This window comes from Tasmannia lanceolata, unplaced genomic scaffold, assembly GCF_043159265.1.
Source record: "Tasmannia lanceolata isolate RefF3 unplaced genomic scaffold, GAP_Taslan_0.1 ptg000018l, whole genome shotgun sequence".
Lineage (NCBI taxonomy): Eukaryota > Viridiplantae > Streptophyta > Magnoliopsida > Canellales > Winteraceae > Tasmannia > Tasmannia lanceolata.
In genome coordinates, this window is record NW_027518695.1 from 31,419,809 (window position 1) to 31,437,181 (window position 17,373).

At 40.3% G+C, this 17,373-nt stretch overlaps 1 protein-coding gene across 1 annotated transcript; it reads left to right on the forward strand.

The window, feature by feature from the left end:
• The first annotated feature begins 10,151 nt into the window (after window positions 1–10,151).
• LOC143851788 (uncharacterized) lies at window positions 10,152–12,446 on the forward strand. Its single transcript, XM_077361271.1, has one exon. The coding sequence runs from the start codon at window positions 10,388–10,390 to the stop codon at window positions 12,239–12,241; it is 1,854 nt and encodes a 617-aa protein (XP_077217386.1). The 5' UTR covers window positions 10,152–10,387; the 3' UTR covers window positions 12,242–12,446.
• The last annotated feature ends 4,927 nt before the right edge of the window (window positions 12,447–17,373 follow it).

The following is a 17,373-nucleotide window of genomic DNA, read 5'->3' on the forward strand; positions in this document are numbered from 1 at the left end:
TGGTAGCTACACCACCATCATATCTTTGAAATCAGCCACCTCATCATTTTATTCTTCTCTGTCATTGCTGAACCCTTATATTCACCGTCAGCACCATTTCTTTCTCTACCTCAACCACTATCATTTATTTTCGACTCTAACCCCCCTAGTGTTTTGTCATGCATTTGGGCATGTGGGGTCAAATATTCTATTTACAGGTGTTGTGGTGTTTGCTGTACATACTATCAAAACCTTGGAGCCATTTGGTTGTCATTGGTCCTTGTCATTTTGATGTAGCTAGGGCCTTTTGAATTGAATTCTTATTGGATTAGTTTCACCAGGGTAAGGATTTTAAATCCTTGCATATGCGTTATTTGTTGAATGACATGAGAGAGGTCAGACTGCATTCTAGCTTACCAGTTCAAATTTTATTGTGGTGTTGAATTTTTTGAAATTATTGGTTACGTTGTGTCTATTTAGAGTCACTAATAGCATAGGGATGCCATATTGGTTCCTTTGGATCGTAGGAGTGTTGAGGATCATCTAGTAGTGTGCTTTGTGGTGACATTATTTTGAAGGGTAAAACTGAGGGTATTCTTTATAAACAATAAGTTCAAATACTTATGAGATTGACAGGTCCTATTATGTCATAGATCTTGCAAATGAAAGTTGTGTTTTCTTTGCCAAATGCTTTGTGGTGACCCTTCTTGGGTTTCTTAAATCATTTTAAACACTATTCTTAGTAAGTTTGTCTTAGATACTGATTCTTGAATTTGTCCTAGTAACAATCAACACGTGGTCAACCTTTATAAAAAAAAAATGAAATGAGTTAGTTGTATTTGTTTCTGACCTGGTCATCCTAGCCTTATGACATAAGCTATCACGCATTAACACTTGTATTGCCTTGTTTTGGAGAAGCATATGATTCAATTACTATTAATGAACTGTGGGTATTGACCTTTGTTTAAGAAGGCATATATTGGAAAATTTGTAAATATTTTAAATTCTACTTATACAGAATATAATTCAATGGGTAGTGAATAAGTCAGAGTGATGAATTCCTTAATTGGATAAATGATCAGTAAAGTTCTAATCATATTTTCCACATTATGTTCAATAAGATTCCCCTATTTATTTATTTTCTTTAGGAGAAGATAGCATAACCATGGCTTTCGTTGAACATTATCTCAAAATGCAAATGATAGTGCGTCTGTCAATTTTGGGTAGTTGTGGATTCCAGTTTATTTTAATGGGAGCATTTGAAAATTATTATAATGTTCTGATAGTGTTTCCCTCTATGATTAATGATAGAATGGAGATTTGCTTCATTGATAGCATTTTACATGTTGGTTGTTATGTATGTAAACAATTGTACAGGCAGTATACACTGGATTCTGAGTGATTATATGGCACATTACCGGTTTATCTTTCTATTATATATACAATATAATACCATGCTAAGTATAGAGGCTGTATATAATATTTTATTTTGGTTAGCACTGTTAGAATTTGAATAACAACATTTTGTTTGCTCATATTGTCTTGTCTCTTTCAGCCTGATGCATCAAGATAATATCATTATATTTATGCGAGTCTTGGTTCTGTATAAATTAGCATCTAATGCATAAGATTTTAGGTGATGCTTCACTTGTTCTGTTTTGGGTATCTTCATTAAAGTGGTCTGTATTGTTATTACCATAATTATCTTTGTAGTTAAACTTTAATGCATGATTGTTTGCAAGAGATTTATTGAAATGATAATCGAATTTTATTAAATAATTGGTGGTAAAGTAGATATATATCAACGTATGACAAAAATGTCATTAGGAAGTGTCGGCTACATTTCAATAACAGGTTAATTCTATGATTATTCCCTAATGTTTAGATATATGTATAGTCATTCATCTATTTGAGTATAATATGGTATGTCTTGTGTAGATTATTATGAGATAAATCTCAAAATATGATTTTCTTAGGCCCATGTTGACAATTTATATATCTTGTAACTTGGTTTCAACCTTTATAAGTTTCTTTTTAGCTTTAAGTCTTTGATAATGTTATGAAAATATTTATTACTTTTTTACTATTGTAAGGGCTATGATGGCGCTAGCCGGAGCCTCCCTTTTTAGGAGATAGGCTTTGTCTCTGTAGTGAGTCACCCTTCTAGGAGACTATCAAAGTCTCACAAATTGCACCTCCTATTAGATGGAGACCAACTTGGTCTGTTAGTTGCCTTAGCCCTATTTATCATTTCAAGGGCAATGATAGGGATACTTGGAGCCCACCTTTGTGTCTAGGAGACTTACCCAGCGCCACTAGCACCTTTGTTTATTTTCTTTCCATATAAGAGTCATACTGTGACTTATTTGCCCCCATTTTGGTAATGTTATTAGTGACTCTTTGACTTATTTACCCCATAAACCTTGGTAGTGTTATTAGAGGGTCTTTGACTTATTTGCACCCCTTTCTTAGTATTGTTAGCTAGGAGTTTCTCTTTTAGAGTTGTTGTTCCTTCTCTTTCCTTCTAGAGACTAACTCAGCCTTATTAGAACTTACCTACTTGGGATCTTACCATTTATATATACATTGGGACACTAGTTTACTCATTTTAGGATCATTTCACTTTTAGTAAGTTTACTTGTTTAGGGGTTTTTCCTTCTAGCCTTATGGTTGGCCCTAGTGTGCTGTTTTGTTTGTTTGAAAAATATTTTCTTAAAACTCAAAAATATTAAAAATCTGAAACTCAAAAATATTTGAAAATATTAAAACTTCAAAAATATTTGAAAAGTTAAAATTTCATAGTTTTAGGAGTGTAATTAGGAGAGTTTGTTTCCGAACTACATTAGCTTGATCCTCTTCCACGAGGTACGTAGGCAGCTTGAGATCCATATCCCAAGTCCTGTCAAATTTTATAAATAAATCATTTAACCCTTTTAAAAATACAAAAAATCTTTCATAAAATATGTTTTTGAAAATATCTTCCTCTAGAGTTAGGAGTTGGTCCTAGATGTATCTAGTGTTTGATTGTTTTGTGTTTGTGTTAGAGTCAAGAGTTTGTCCTTGCCTCTGTCCGGTCAGTTGGCGATTCACATCGCCGACTGATGACTAGAGTAGGATGCGTTAGTCTGCCCATTAGTTTTCTTATGACACACAGCCTAATTACATATATGTTGCAAGGCCCACCTGCATTAGTTTAAGGCTAACTTGGATTTAGTTAGGGCATATAGGGAGTCCTAAAATTTACAATTCACTTTAACTTAAACAATGTTCAAGAAGTTTTAAAAATCAGTCCGGTCTTTTAGGATTGAGTCTAGTTTAGTGGTCAAAATGTCTTAGGCATCATAGTTTAGAATAGGCACGTAAGAACTACGTGACCTTGATTCCTGTAAGAGGCGAAAATACGTAGGCGGCTTCGGATGAACATCAGACCATCCAAAGATTCGGGCCCAAAAAACAATTTGAGTCTTAGGGTTTGTTGTTAGATTCTTAGGGGTTTGTGATTTGGTACTTTTTCGTATTTCTTATATGATGATGTATTGAGTGATTACTTTCTTTAGGTGATTCACATGTTTAGCTGTAGAGTGCTTAGGTCTATATGGATTTGCTTGTTCACATGATTAGCTATAGCTCTTTACTGCCTATTTGTTCATTTTCTCGTGAGCACATACTTAGTTGTTGCTCTTTTACTGCTTTCCAGGTTATCTTATCTTATCATATTTGCTCATTTATTTGCTATTACTTGCCTAACTGTAGTTATGCAAGCGCATGTTTATCGCTTTCTAGATGTGTTGAGTTAGGGCTAGCTGTATTGTGTTAGGACTTGGATGTTTATTTTTCTTTATTTATCCCTGAGTCATGCATGCTTAGGTAGATGTTTACTAAGTGATATTCGTTCCCATTTCACATGATTTTGCCCAAAATTCTTCAAAGTTGATAATAATTGGCATAAGACCGAATTCGCTCGGGCAAGTTGGATGCTCTCCGGACCTTCCCAACTCGTAATCAGGCATGAGCCCATATATATCTGGTTATCCATTGCAAACAAGTATATTTGTTTTTGGTTCCATAGCCTATCTATGGACGACAACTCTGAGTTATTTTAGGTACGTCTTGGTTTGGGGATTTATCCTTGGATTAGGAGGTATCTCATTTATCGCCAAAGGACCGACGAGGGACTCGTTCCTTGTCATCGCCTCAGGATCGGGGTCCACAACTGGCCAACAATTATACGTTCCTGTTTTGGCTGAAATAATAGAGCACCAATGCGAAGTGCAAATCGAGCACCAATATAGGCCCCAAGACCACAAAGAACCCCCCAAGCAAACATTGCCAAGGGTAATGATGAATCCTTGGACTAGGACCGTAACTCCAGCCGACGACACCTTCAGAGATCACACGCCGCCACACCCACCAACCGTATACCGCAACATAGCTCCTGAGATATAGGGCCACCATGCGCAAATAATGGCACCACCCCACAACATCCTATCGATAGTCTGAACCATTGAAATCCCAGGTAGCGGGCAGATTGGGTTTATTTAAAAAGGTGCTAGATTAATTTTGAAAGCAAAATTAACTTTGGAAAAATTACTTGAAATTAAAAATACAATTACGTAAAGACAAGTAAGGAACGAAATTACCCATTACCACAAAGAAGAAGAGGATGTGAAGAAAATTTAAAAAAAATAACACTTATGCAATTAACCACTAGTGGAACAAGAAAATACTAAACAAAGAGCAATGAAAAGGCCGATGTAAAATTTGATAAAGGGGGTGCTCTACATCAGAAGTCCTTCTATCATGTGCAACAATACTCTCAGAAGCGTTAAAATCGCTAGCATTTTTGGAAGCACTGGGGTTTGTAGTTTTACTTCGTGTATTATGAGCCTTTTAAACACCACGCAACTCACCAAGTCCCACGGGCGTGCCAAAAAGGTGTTGGGCGATCGGTCTAAACTCCGTGTGTGTGTGCAAGGGCATGTGCAAGCGTCCACCCTCTCTCGAGATAAGAAACCAGAAACTCAATTTGAGGGGCTTGAAGACTTCGTACCTTTCCATCCCTTTAGATTGAATTTCAGGCGATTGAGAAGAATAGGGGAACAACACTTCTTCCTTGATATCCTCTACCTTTGTACAGATGGAAAGGACATTTTAGGTGCAAAGTGCGACGCTAAATGTAAGGGCTTGCAACAAGCGTAGAGCATGAACAACACTAGGGGTCGACAAATCATCCTACTCAGGCTACACGACAAAACAGACACAAACCAGACGCCAGTGGGAGGGATAAACGAATTAAAGAGATGGACTCACCTGAGAAGATGAATTCATTGCTTCCCTAATCTGGGTACAACTACAGCTACGAAAAGTAAAGTGTACAAATGCTGGAAGAGTAAAGATAAAATGATAATACATGTTTGGATTTGGTTCTAGGACCTCTTTCTTGGATACCGACGTCTCCTTATATAGCTTTATTCGGGTAACCGTTCCTCATTACCCCCATGTTCTTCTTGGAGGAAAACTTTTTGGAAACTACCCACAATGGGTCTCCTTATTCTCTCCGCATCCATTGTCTAGGTGGGTATCATCGACCTTCCCACGGTTGGCAACAGTTGTGTAACATCCTTAAATCAGCCCAAACAAATCGTATCTTGGTAATCCGGTCCCATTCGACCGATTGTCTCCTTAAAAATGAACGTGCTCTCATAAGTCTGCATGGTTCTAATGTCTGCATGTTCTCTCCCCCACAAGTCCATTAGGCTCACTTGATAATTTGGTCATTTACGACCGATTAAACCCCAAAATGGATGTAAACAGTTTTGAAAAAATTACAATGGAGGCCCACCTTGTTAAAACACAGGACTTCACAAGAGTTTTTACCTTTTAAGAGGAGCATCATATTACCCTTCCTACTTCTGAGAAGTATAAAAGAAAATCTGAGTTGAGCATGACAAATTAAGAACAAAAAAACAAAAACAAAAAAGCATTTATAAATCTGAGTCGAGTGTTACAAATTCAACAACAGACTTTATCTTTGGAATAAGGCATTTGATATTGCCCTCTTCCTAACTTTACCAAACATTGTCGATATGGATAGATTTCGGGGGAAATTGTTATTTGTAAGGTTCTGAAAGCGAGGCAGCGTACCTCGATTCGTGTGCACAACGGAAGATCGATAGATTTGGAGAAGATGATTCGCTAACCTATAGAGAGTGAAGCGCCGGCCACTCTTGATCCACTACTTGTTCAACCGTGAGTCCGATGGTGCTCTCTTCCAATGTCCAAATTCCAGAGATTGTATGTTCTAAAACCATTGCTAGGGAGTGGGATCTCATGGCTTTTATAGGCTTCCCTAAAACCATTAGTCTATGGATAGGTCTTCCTGGTATTTCCAATTTGTGAGGGGCAAATTGGTTATCCCATCACCAATACAAAATTACCAATATAACCATCATCAATCGGTAATTACAACAAAGCCAAAGTGTGCACACCCTCATATAGTTTCACAATCAATTACATTTATTAACCCCCCACTTTGAATTAAGTCTATTTTTCCAATTCTTCCGTATATTTCCGGATTTCCTCAATTCAAAGTGTTCGTCGACTTGATCAGCCAAATTGTAAATCGTTTTGTAAATTTCCGCGACAAACTTATTTGAGAAAATAAATATTTAATTATACATATTATTTTGAAAAAATTGCGTCGCTAATTTTCTTCAAAAATATTCCAATAAAATTCCAATTTGGCTCAATCGATCGTAAAGTACAATCAAGGTAATTATATTCAATTATTGTGTATCTGTTGAGGCCTCTAAACACACTCAAATTGAATATAATTAAATATAACTTAATCAGAAATTCCACAACTAATTCCTCAACTTCGATCGGCACATTGTAATTACTCCCAGCATGGGCATTCGTCACTCTATCCCGTGTAGTTCCCTATGTCCCATACCAAAGAGTTCACCACAAAGGCTTTTCTAGCTAAGTATGTTGCATACACAATATCGTAATACAGTGCACGCAGCTCGAACATATTCCGGAAAAACGTACCTTAGCCCAATTCCGTCGAATTACTTTCCGATCCCTCGCATACGTGTATACTTCCACATGCTGTGTGAGTACTTTCTAGTGTGTGACACACCAACGCTGATCCACGTGTTTCCTCAAACACATAGGGCATGGTAGTCTTCAAGAGCCAAACCCTTCAGACAGACCCTAGCTGAACATTCCAAGTACCATGTTCAGGGCTTTATTCCATCAGCAGGTCCCATGGTCCTATAACCATTGCCCAATGTATTCCGTGGTCTTGTCCCGGCACCAATTTGGTCAATACACATTCCTGACACCCCACTCACCATGGAAATATAGGTCCAAACCGGCTAAGGGGATTTTTCATGATTCCATCAATCACATGATGTACATTAGAGTACAAGGGGAGGAAATTAGATTTTTGGCAATAAAATGGTCTTGCAAGGTCACACAAAAAATTCTATAAATCCCAACATTATTCACTCAAACAACTAATAAACAAGTACAAAATAAAGACGAGCCTGCCATATTATTAAACCAAAACAGTGCGCAGTGTAAGTCATGCCACCAAAATCAATGAAAATATTTGAAATGATATCACATGTGTTGTTCAATATAGAAATACAAAAATGGAGTAAGAGGTGACCACATTTTTCCATATTGCAACGAAAAAACCCAAATCGATCCACAAAAGTAGAGTATCTTTCCACGGATAACATCATTAAATAAATCTCCAAGGCTTCCATGAAAAAAAAAGATTCATGCGGGTCTTGCCCTGGGAGTCCGAGTAGCGGTCAGTGACGGCCGTAATCAATGTTAAAGATCAATTTGTGGGACCCACATGATGACATGCAGTCATGCATTTGAATTTGGCACCATTGATCTTGTAGACTATCATTTGATCCGTGTGCTCCTTTTTTCTTACGACCCAACTGACATCTCATCCCTAAGTAACCGGCCTGTAAAATTTGAAAAATCCTAAAAGAGAAGTCACTATGAATTATATGATCATACATGCATAAAAGGCCAAGTGTAGTTGAAAACATCATGATCGGATGATCCTAGGCCCTTAATTTATCTGGTCTCATCCTGATAGGCTGATCCTAGGCTCTTGATTCATCAAGCCTCATATATGTTTCATAAAGAAGAGTTGATCTTCGTAGTATTTCATCATAAGCGTGGGATGCCCATTCAGTATGGGACCAAGACTATGTGGGTCGCCTCAGAATATTCTACAAATCATCGGTCTTGATTGTGAAAGCTTGTTTCCATATGATACCCAAAAATTACCTATTATCACTGACAATATAAGGAGCAATGATAGAATGAAGGGTTACCTTTAAAAAACCATCTTCAAGGGCACCCCCATTGGCCAGTTTTTAGTAGACCTGGCAAAAAGTGACCCAGACCTGCGGGTCCACCCGGCCCGCCCGTAATTTACAGGGTCTGGGTCACTAGTTAGTGACCCGTTTGAAATTTGACCCGGCCTGTACAGGTCACGTTAAAACGGGGCCGGGCCGCGTGTGCCCACGGGTGCCTGTAAAAACTCAACTGATTTAGATTTTATATGGTGTAAGCCCTTATAGTCCCATATTTTTCAGAAAGTCCTGTAGACACCACATCATAGGATGATCTAAACCGTCCATGTGATGGAACACAACTTAAATAGGTTGTGCCCCAAAAATCACTTCCATTGGATGATCCTAACCCTCCGGTCTATAGAGGTTTCCATAAATAATAATATGCAATCCCTCCATAGATCAGAGGGCTAGGATCATGCTATGGAAATGAATTTTTTGGGTACAAATTATTTCCTTTATGGCCATCACATGGACAGATTGGATCATCCTATTATAGTGTGGGAATAAAAAAAGTAAAAAGAAAAAAACCGGGTGACCTGCAGGTCCATCCGGCCCGTACGGGTGGGGTCTAGGTTCTCCAAATTGTGACCCATAAAATTCTGGGTCATTTATGATCCGGCCCATAAGACTCGGCCCCGTACGGGTTGGGTGAAGGCCCGATCCACCCGTTTGCCAGGTCTAGTTTTCAGCAAAAATGCATTTATGATGTCACCTAAAAAAGTAGTTGGGGGGAAGAAAAAAAAGAGAAATGGTTTTGACTTTGCTGAAACTGACCAATGGGGCACACTTGAAACTTGTTTTTGCAAGGGCACCATTCATTCTATCCTTAGAATTGTGCTTTTATACTGTGGTTAAGATAAAAATTAACAAAGTTGAGAAAAGGAAACGAAGGTTACGCTCCTCCACTTTTAAACTATACTTAATGGGAACGACTTCTACATCATGTCTTTCTGATCTGTTGATCTGAACTGTAAAATAAATAAAGCCAAGTAAAAGTGAGTGCACCTTCATCAGATGATCCTATGTCTTATCTTAAATCATTGAATTTTGCAGTCTGTTGTATTACTCATTAGTTGTCCAAATCCTAACGGTCTTGATTTTACATATATGTCTCACTTGGGGCACCAAAAGTTTATGTTTTACCATTTACCGAAGTTGAATTTTTTCATAGATTTTCTGGAAAAAAAAAATCAAGGGATAGTTACATTTACACCCCCTCTAGTTTCTGACATATCCACTTCCACCCCTATAGTTTAAAACCTGACAAATACACCCCTGTAGTTTCAATTTGTTTAAGGTTTGCCCCCTCAGCTGAAGGTTTGTCCATAGATTGAAGGGTTAGGATGATCCGATGGAGCTGATTTTTTGGGCACACCCAATCTATGTCAGGACCCATCAAATGAACGCTTTGGATCATCCAAATAATGTGGGCCATACCCGAATCCAAACACTACCAAAAAATCATCCAAATAATGTGAGCCCACATTGTTTGGATAATCCAAAGCGTTCATTTGATGGGTCCTGACATAGATAGGGTGTGCCCAAAAAATCAGCTCCATCGGATCATCCTAACCCTTCAATCTATGGACGAACCTTTAGCTGAGTGGGCGTACCTTAAACAAATTGGAACTACACAGGTGTATTTGTCACGTTTTAAACTATAGGGATGGAAGTGGATGTGTCAGAAACTAGAGGGGGTGTAAATGTAATTTTCCCAAAAATCAATGCGTTGAATAAGCTGCAAGTAGACTTCGGATCATTATAGGATAATCTGTAGTAAGACTGAATTCTGATTTCCGGTGGCAAAGATTGTCTCAAAAAAGTGGCTGGTAGAAAAAAGGAGCCAAGGAGAGCCGCAATTGGCGAATATGGACTAACCGACTCAGATTTCCGCTAAAATCCCACCAGAAAATGTGAAGTCATCTAAACGGCCGAAAAGGGTAGGGCATGGGGGAGATTTTTGGCCGGACATAGGTATACTTTCATATTTATCTACAAGACAATCTCTCTTTGCTTCAATGGCGTTTTCCAACAAAATGAAACTATCTCTCTTGCTCAAGATTTTCATCTCCCTCTGCTTCTCTCAGTTTTCACACTCCTGCCACCCAGTCGACCAATCATCCCTGCTTGAATTCAAATCCCAAATCACTGAAGACCCTTCGAACCTCCTAAAATCATGGCTTCCATCCACAGACTGTTGCAATTCATGGGACGGCATAGCCTGTGACTCCACCGGAAGAGTTGTCAATCTCTCCCGCCCCGGTCTCTCCTCCGGCCCCGATTTCATCATTGACACTTTCATGTCCGGTAAACTCTCACCCTCCCTCTCCAACCTCTCCTCCCTTCACCTTCTCGATCTCAGCAACCTCAAAAACCTCCAAGGATCAATACCCCCAGAACTCGGCCAACTTTCTCACCTCACCTATCTCTTCCTCGACACCAACAATCTCTCTGGCCCCATCCCCTCCACATTAAGAAATCTCTACCATCTCAAAAAACTCTATCTGGGTTCAAATCATCTATCCGGATTCATACCTTCTTCTATTCTGAAATCTCTCACCTCACTCACTGAGTTGGGTCTCTCCATCAATGAACTCTCCGGTGGAATTCCATCAACAATCGGCAAATTGGTATTACTCACTCAGCTAGACCTCCACGCCAATAATATCTCCGGTAGCATCCCACCCACAATTGGTAATCTCAAACAAATCAAATCTATTGACTTGTCGGAAAATCAAATCACAGGGACTATTCCTCCTTCGATCGGCGGGCTCTCCAATCTAACAATTTTGTATCTCAATCAAAACCAACTAACTGGAAGCATTCCCTTTTCTACTGCGGGTCTCGTATCGATGGCATTCTGCCGTATGTCGGAGAATATGCTAACCGGAAGTTTACCCTCTTCAATAGGAAAACTCCCTAGTATCCAAAGACTCATTTTAGAGAACAACATGCTGACCGGAAATCTCCCAGAATCCATCGGTGATCTTGTCACACTGACCGAAATCTATTTCTCCAACAACCGTTTTACCGGTAGAATTCCATCGAGTTTGGGAAATCTAAAAAATCTGCTGTTTTTAGACATGTCCAAAAACTTTCTATCCGGACCCATTCCTCTTGAACTAGGGAAATTACCAGTGCTCCAAACCCTAGATCTGTCTTTTAACCCTCTGGGACTGCTGACTATTCCAAACTGGCTCGCCGGAACTAGCATTTTCCAGCTCAAGCTCGCCGGAACTGGGATCTCCGGCCAAATTCCGGCGTGGCTATCTTCTACGCAGATTTCTTATCTGGATCTCTCTAGTAACCGATTGAGTGGCAAATTACCAACTTGGATCGGAAACATGAGCAATCTCAATTTCCTCAACTTATCCAACAATGGCTTTTATTCCACAATTCTCACAGAGATGACAAACCTTTCTCTCCTAACAGACCTTGACCTACATTCCAACAAGCTTTCTGGGAGTTTGAATAACATCTTCTCCAAAAGAATTGACCAGCCATTGGGTTATTTCAATTCAATCGATCTGTCTAACAACCTGTTTGTGGGACCGATCGAGGAGGAAATCGGAGACCGAGAGGCGATGGCGAGGATCGACACCTTGATATTGTCAAGGAATCGGATTAAGGGTGGGATTCCGGAATCGTTGGAGAAGGCGGAGAATCTGAGGAGGTTAGTGCTGTCACAGAACGAGTTGAGCGGGAGTATACCGGAGGGGTTACTGAGTCTGCCATGGTTGGTGGAATTCGATGTGTCGGAGAATCGGCTGAGTGGGCCTATTCCGAGTCATAACGGCACGTTTCCTGCTGCCGCTTTCCGAGATAATGCGGGACTGTGTGGGCCCCCTCTTCCTCCTTGTAAGCATCTGTAACTAATTTTCATGGATGGGAACACAACGGAATTCTAGTGTCGTTCTTGAGTGAAGAACAAAGGAATGAGTTAGTGCAATTATAAAATCAAGGAATTGAGCACATATAAAATCTCAAGAAAAAAAAGAGAGAGAAGACAACATGAATTAGTGTAATTATCAAACATATTAGTTCCAATATCAGTAGCACTGTTTTCCTTGTTCTTTATTTGAATGGCTTTTTTTATTTCTTGATTGAACTTTTTAAGGTTAAATATGAACCAAGGAATGAGTTGTAAAATATAGAGAAGATTTTTGGGACAAGAGGACCAATGAGAACAAAATTTCAGCCCTATTCGATCTTAGTTCATTTAGATGTGTGAGGACTATCTACGGCTAAGATCAACAAATGAATGGCTTAGATCATCCAAAGAGGTGGGTCCTACTATATAGTTTAGGTATTTTGTTGCACTTGTATTTGTACTAAAAGACTCCTGTAGGCAATCATACACATTTTTATAAGTTCAGTGCATATCATATTTTTGAAATTTGGAACATTTAAAATATGGTGATATATCAGACCTTTATTTGTCATAAAATATTGCTTAGTACATCGTGCTATTCTAAAACACAAGACTGATATCCGCACTACCATATTTTAATAACTGCATTCCTAACATTGTTTTACACTTTTCTTCTCTCGTTGCATCTTGAGTACTGTTTGCCTTTTTTGTGATAAAAATTAAGAGAGAAAATAAATTTCTAGGAATTTATATTAGTTAAACTATATCTGCTGGGGGCAAAATCGAACTACCAATATCGTTGTGACATGTGGCGAAGGACCCACGGATGATTGGATACCGATTACCTCCAACGGAGGATTCTTGAAGAACTCTTCTTCAAGTTGACGAAAGATTAGCGAAGAACACTTTTCTCAAAGTGTTGAAGGAAGGAGAACTTGCAAAACTTGAGAACATGACAGAGAGAGTATTAGAGACAGTTGGGAACTTTTAGAAAATAGGGAAAGATAGAGAATTGTGATCTCCAAGCACTTTCTTGGACACTAACGCTTCTCAACTCACTTTCAATTTTTAATAAAAGCAACTTTATTCCATAAGAGTTTTAATAAAAAGAAACTTGCTTCTCCCTTTTAGTTGGGAATTGATAAATTCACCCCCTTGAAAGAATAATACACCCCCGTTGAAGAAGAAAACACCCCCTTTAACGGAAATACAAGGGTGTATTCTTCTTTCAAGCGGGTGAATTCATCACTGCACTTTTAATTTGTTTCTAAAACAAAAACACTTAAATAAGGGAACTTCTTTTCCTTCTAAAATTTGTTTCAAAAATTAAATGCTTTTAAATAAAGAAACTATTTCTCTCTTATTCTCAGGACTTTAGTTCATTTTTCCAAAACTCCCATTTCATAATTAGAAACTATATATTTTCAATCTTAAAATTAGAGGTTTTGGAAACTTTCTTTCTTTTCTTGTCACTTAAAATTAGAAACTTTCCTTCTCCATCTAAAAATTGGAAATTCATAGTTTCCTCTTCAATCAAATTAATCCAATTAATTAATTTGGAATTACGCATAGGAGAGTTTCAAAATTAGAAACTTTCTCATCAAATGAGAAATTAATTAATTAATCTAATTAATTAATTAATCCCACACACCACTATTATGGTATATACACATAAGTGCATGCACCATAGTTATGATGTAAATCCTTCTTCTATCTCATGTAATTGATCTCATTCCATCCGTGAAATATAAAATTTGAGACCCGGATTCTCTAAGAATCTCAATGGTCAAACAAGTAATGAGGGGTTCAATGCAGTAATCCGACAGTCTATCCTTTAGGACTCTTAAAGCCTCACTACGACCTCGCTCTGTAGTCCCAATACGATCGCATTTAGGTAAGTGGTCCCCCATCAGGACGTTACCTTGAAGATGGCCGTCAGATCATCCAACCCCGTAATCACATCTTATGTTTACGATCTACCTCTAATCCGCACTTACTGGGTTGGGTCCTACGGGGAGTGGACATTTACTACCTACTATGCCCACCCAAGGTATACCTTCCAATCTACAAGCCTAGGGATCCTTAGAACCACCTTTATCAAACAGTAACAAGTCAACACGGTCAGTGATTAGCTAGGCAATATCTGAATCAGTGAAGTGAGGTACCTCTGGAGAGAGCGACCGAACTATACGAGTAAACCGATATGGTCACGCCTAAAAATGCATTTGAAAATTACTTTGAAAAACTGAAATCCCAAGTAGGCAACCATGAGGGGGGTGAATTGGTTCCTGAAGACGCCCAAAATCTGACTGCACGAACGAGCTTCGCAGAACCTGTAATCCTGTGCTCACAGAAAAAGCGTCAGTGGGCCCGGAGTTGTGGCTCCGGACGGCCACTTTGACACTCAAGTCAGGGATTGGCAATCACAGACAATGGACGGGGAATGGGAGAGGGCTAAGTCAAGTTACTAGACCAAAGGAGGAGAAGGAGAATGGAATCCCTTTGCTTGAGTGTCTAGAACCCTTTTTATAGGGGAGGAGATTCGCGATCTTGGAGATATTAGGTAGGCCTTTAATTTAGCCTACGTGGAGCGTGATGGGTGGAGAATGAGATTGTGGAGATATGATTTCCTGCGATTCCGGGCGGAGATCGTGGATGGTGATTTAGGCGGGATGTTTTGAATTCAAAACCCGCGCCTTTAAGTATAACAGCTATCCGGATTAGTTGCTTGGGGGCTAGATCTCCGCAATTGTGTTTGATTTCCCTGATAGCTCGGTACCGGTCAAGGGAGAAGTATCAAGGAGGTCCAACCAATGTTTGTTACTGAGTGTTGATGCGGGGGTTGTATTGACCCAATTGAGTGGTGGAGAAGGGGTTTGAGGGTCGGTACCGGATATACCAATTTTACCCCTAACATACTGCCCCCTACTTTCTTGTCCTTTTGTAAGGGTCAAGGAAGTAGCTAAATTCTCAAGCGGTGAGCCGATGTCTCGTAGAACCAGGGGATCGCAGAGGGCAAGAAACTCACCGGTTCGTCGGAAGTGGTGACTCCGGTGGCGGTGATTTCCCCATCGGTTGGAGTTGAGGGGGCATATCATGGCTCCCAGAGTAAGAAGAAGTGAAAAGTGAAAACCCAATAAAATTCGGGTTCCCCCGCTCCCAAAGATTGCCTTGCTCCTGGCGACGTTCCCAGCTTCGTTGCCAATTATAAGCGGTCTTTGAAGCATACCATGGAGAGGGGATGCGGGGTGGCAGACCAACTTCTTCAGCAAGGCTTGGAGGTTCTCCGGCTGAGGGCTAAACTCAAAAAGTTGAAAGTGGAGAACGAGGCCCTGAAGGTGATGTTACAAGGACTAACTGAAGGCGATACGAGGGTCGTCTCCGCGTCACCTGGTCTCGAGCCTCATCTGGAGGTGAGTTCACCGGTGGAGGATCCTAAGGAAGACCCTGAAGAGGATCCGGACGAATGATTGCATCCTCGGCCACAACCTTGGCAGGGTCAGTTTGAAGCCTCCTCTTGGGGCAAAGAAGATCGTGCCAAGTGGGTGTCGTGGCGATGGTGGGTCCAATGTCTGGTAGTACTTGGTGGTTCACCAGGCGTATGATACTGAGGTCTCCGGTGTTGAACCTTCACAGTTTCCTTCTCGAGCACCTGGTTAAACATCCCAGTAGAAGGATGTTTGATTGAGATGGTGAATTGTCAGCCGCATTTTGCTTTTTCTAGTTAGCTGTAGTTCAGTACGGTCTTGAGTGTATTTTCTCTCGCATTTGGCCTAGAAGCCCTCCTTTTGTAAAGGTTCTTTTACTTGCGAATGAAAGTATATTTGCCATTTCTATTATCTCCCAGTATTGTTTGATATCGATGGTGGTGTGTGGCCGACACTTGTAGATGTATGGTAAATATGTTGTTTAATAATAATTGGAGCCGAATGTTAGGATTCACGCATCACCATTCGAGGGTGCATCGTTTTAGTTGGAGTTACGTTCACGGCACGAGTGCGCACATTCGGTCCTGAGTGTACCTTGACCTTGGCGTGGATGTTACATAGCTTGAGTGTATCGCATGATTAATTTCACCAAACGATATTCAGCATCGGGGGAAGTTTTGCTTTCTGAGTGCTTGTTGACGTGTCCTGAGGGGTACTTCGAAGAGACACGTGTAACGGTCGCGACTCTTAAATGATGGCGGTTTGGCGTTTCAAGTAATGATGGTAAAACGACGTATTTATGGCCTTGATAACCGTGTGCATATCACGGGACGACACATATCGTGTAACGTCAGGGGGACGCGACTTTTGAGTTTTCTCTCGCGAAGGTCTATAAAAGCCCGCCCATTTTTCTATTTTTCTTCTATTTTTCTTCTATTTTCTCTCTCTTTCTTTTCCTCCCTCATTCCGGCGAGATCGTCGTGGGTTTTCCTGTATAAAGTTCCCTTTTTTTCGGTGGATCATCTCCCTTTTTCTGTCGAAGTCTTCCACTTTGCTTCTTTCTCCTGCGTTGGTCGAGGATTAGCAAGATTTCAAGTTTTCCGATCCGATTTCTCCCTTTTTTCAACGGCACTGGTTCGTCTTTTCCAGCGAGCTTCACAGCCTTTCCCTCCAATTTCACCGGTGCGTTTCTCAACCCGATCTTTGCATTTTATTTCTTTAAAATAGTCATGTTGGAGAACACGGATTCACAGAACCAGTCGATTGAGCCCATGGGGATGGAGGAATTGCCCTCTTCTCCCCGGATCCCATCGGAAATGGAGGCGGAGAGCATACTGGAGCAATCGTCGGCGAAGAGACGTAAAATTAGGGCCAAGAAAGTAGGTGGTGGCACGATGATTGAGATGAGAGGAGGGTCCCGAGATGAGTGGAGGGTTCCAGAAGAGGATAGCGCCTCGTCCAAGAAAGGAGGTAGATCCGATTCTTCCCCTCGAACCCCCAGGGGCGGCAGAATCGGTGCCGAGTGATACTCCCATGATTGCTGCCTTGGTTGAGGATAGGAGTGATTCATGTTCGGCACCGATGGATGTCCAAATTAGGTGTCTTGCTAGGGAGTCAGTGGAGTTTCATAAGCCCCGTGTGCCTCCCGGTGGGGCATATCGTCCTGAAGTCACGATGAGATCAACGGGCAATATCCAACCTTCAA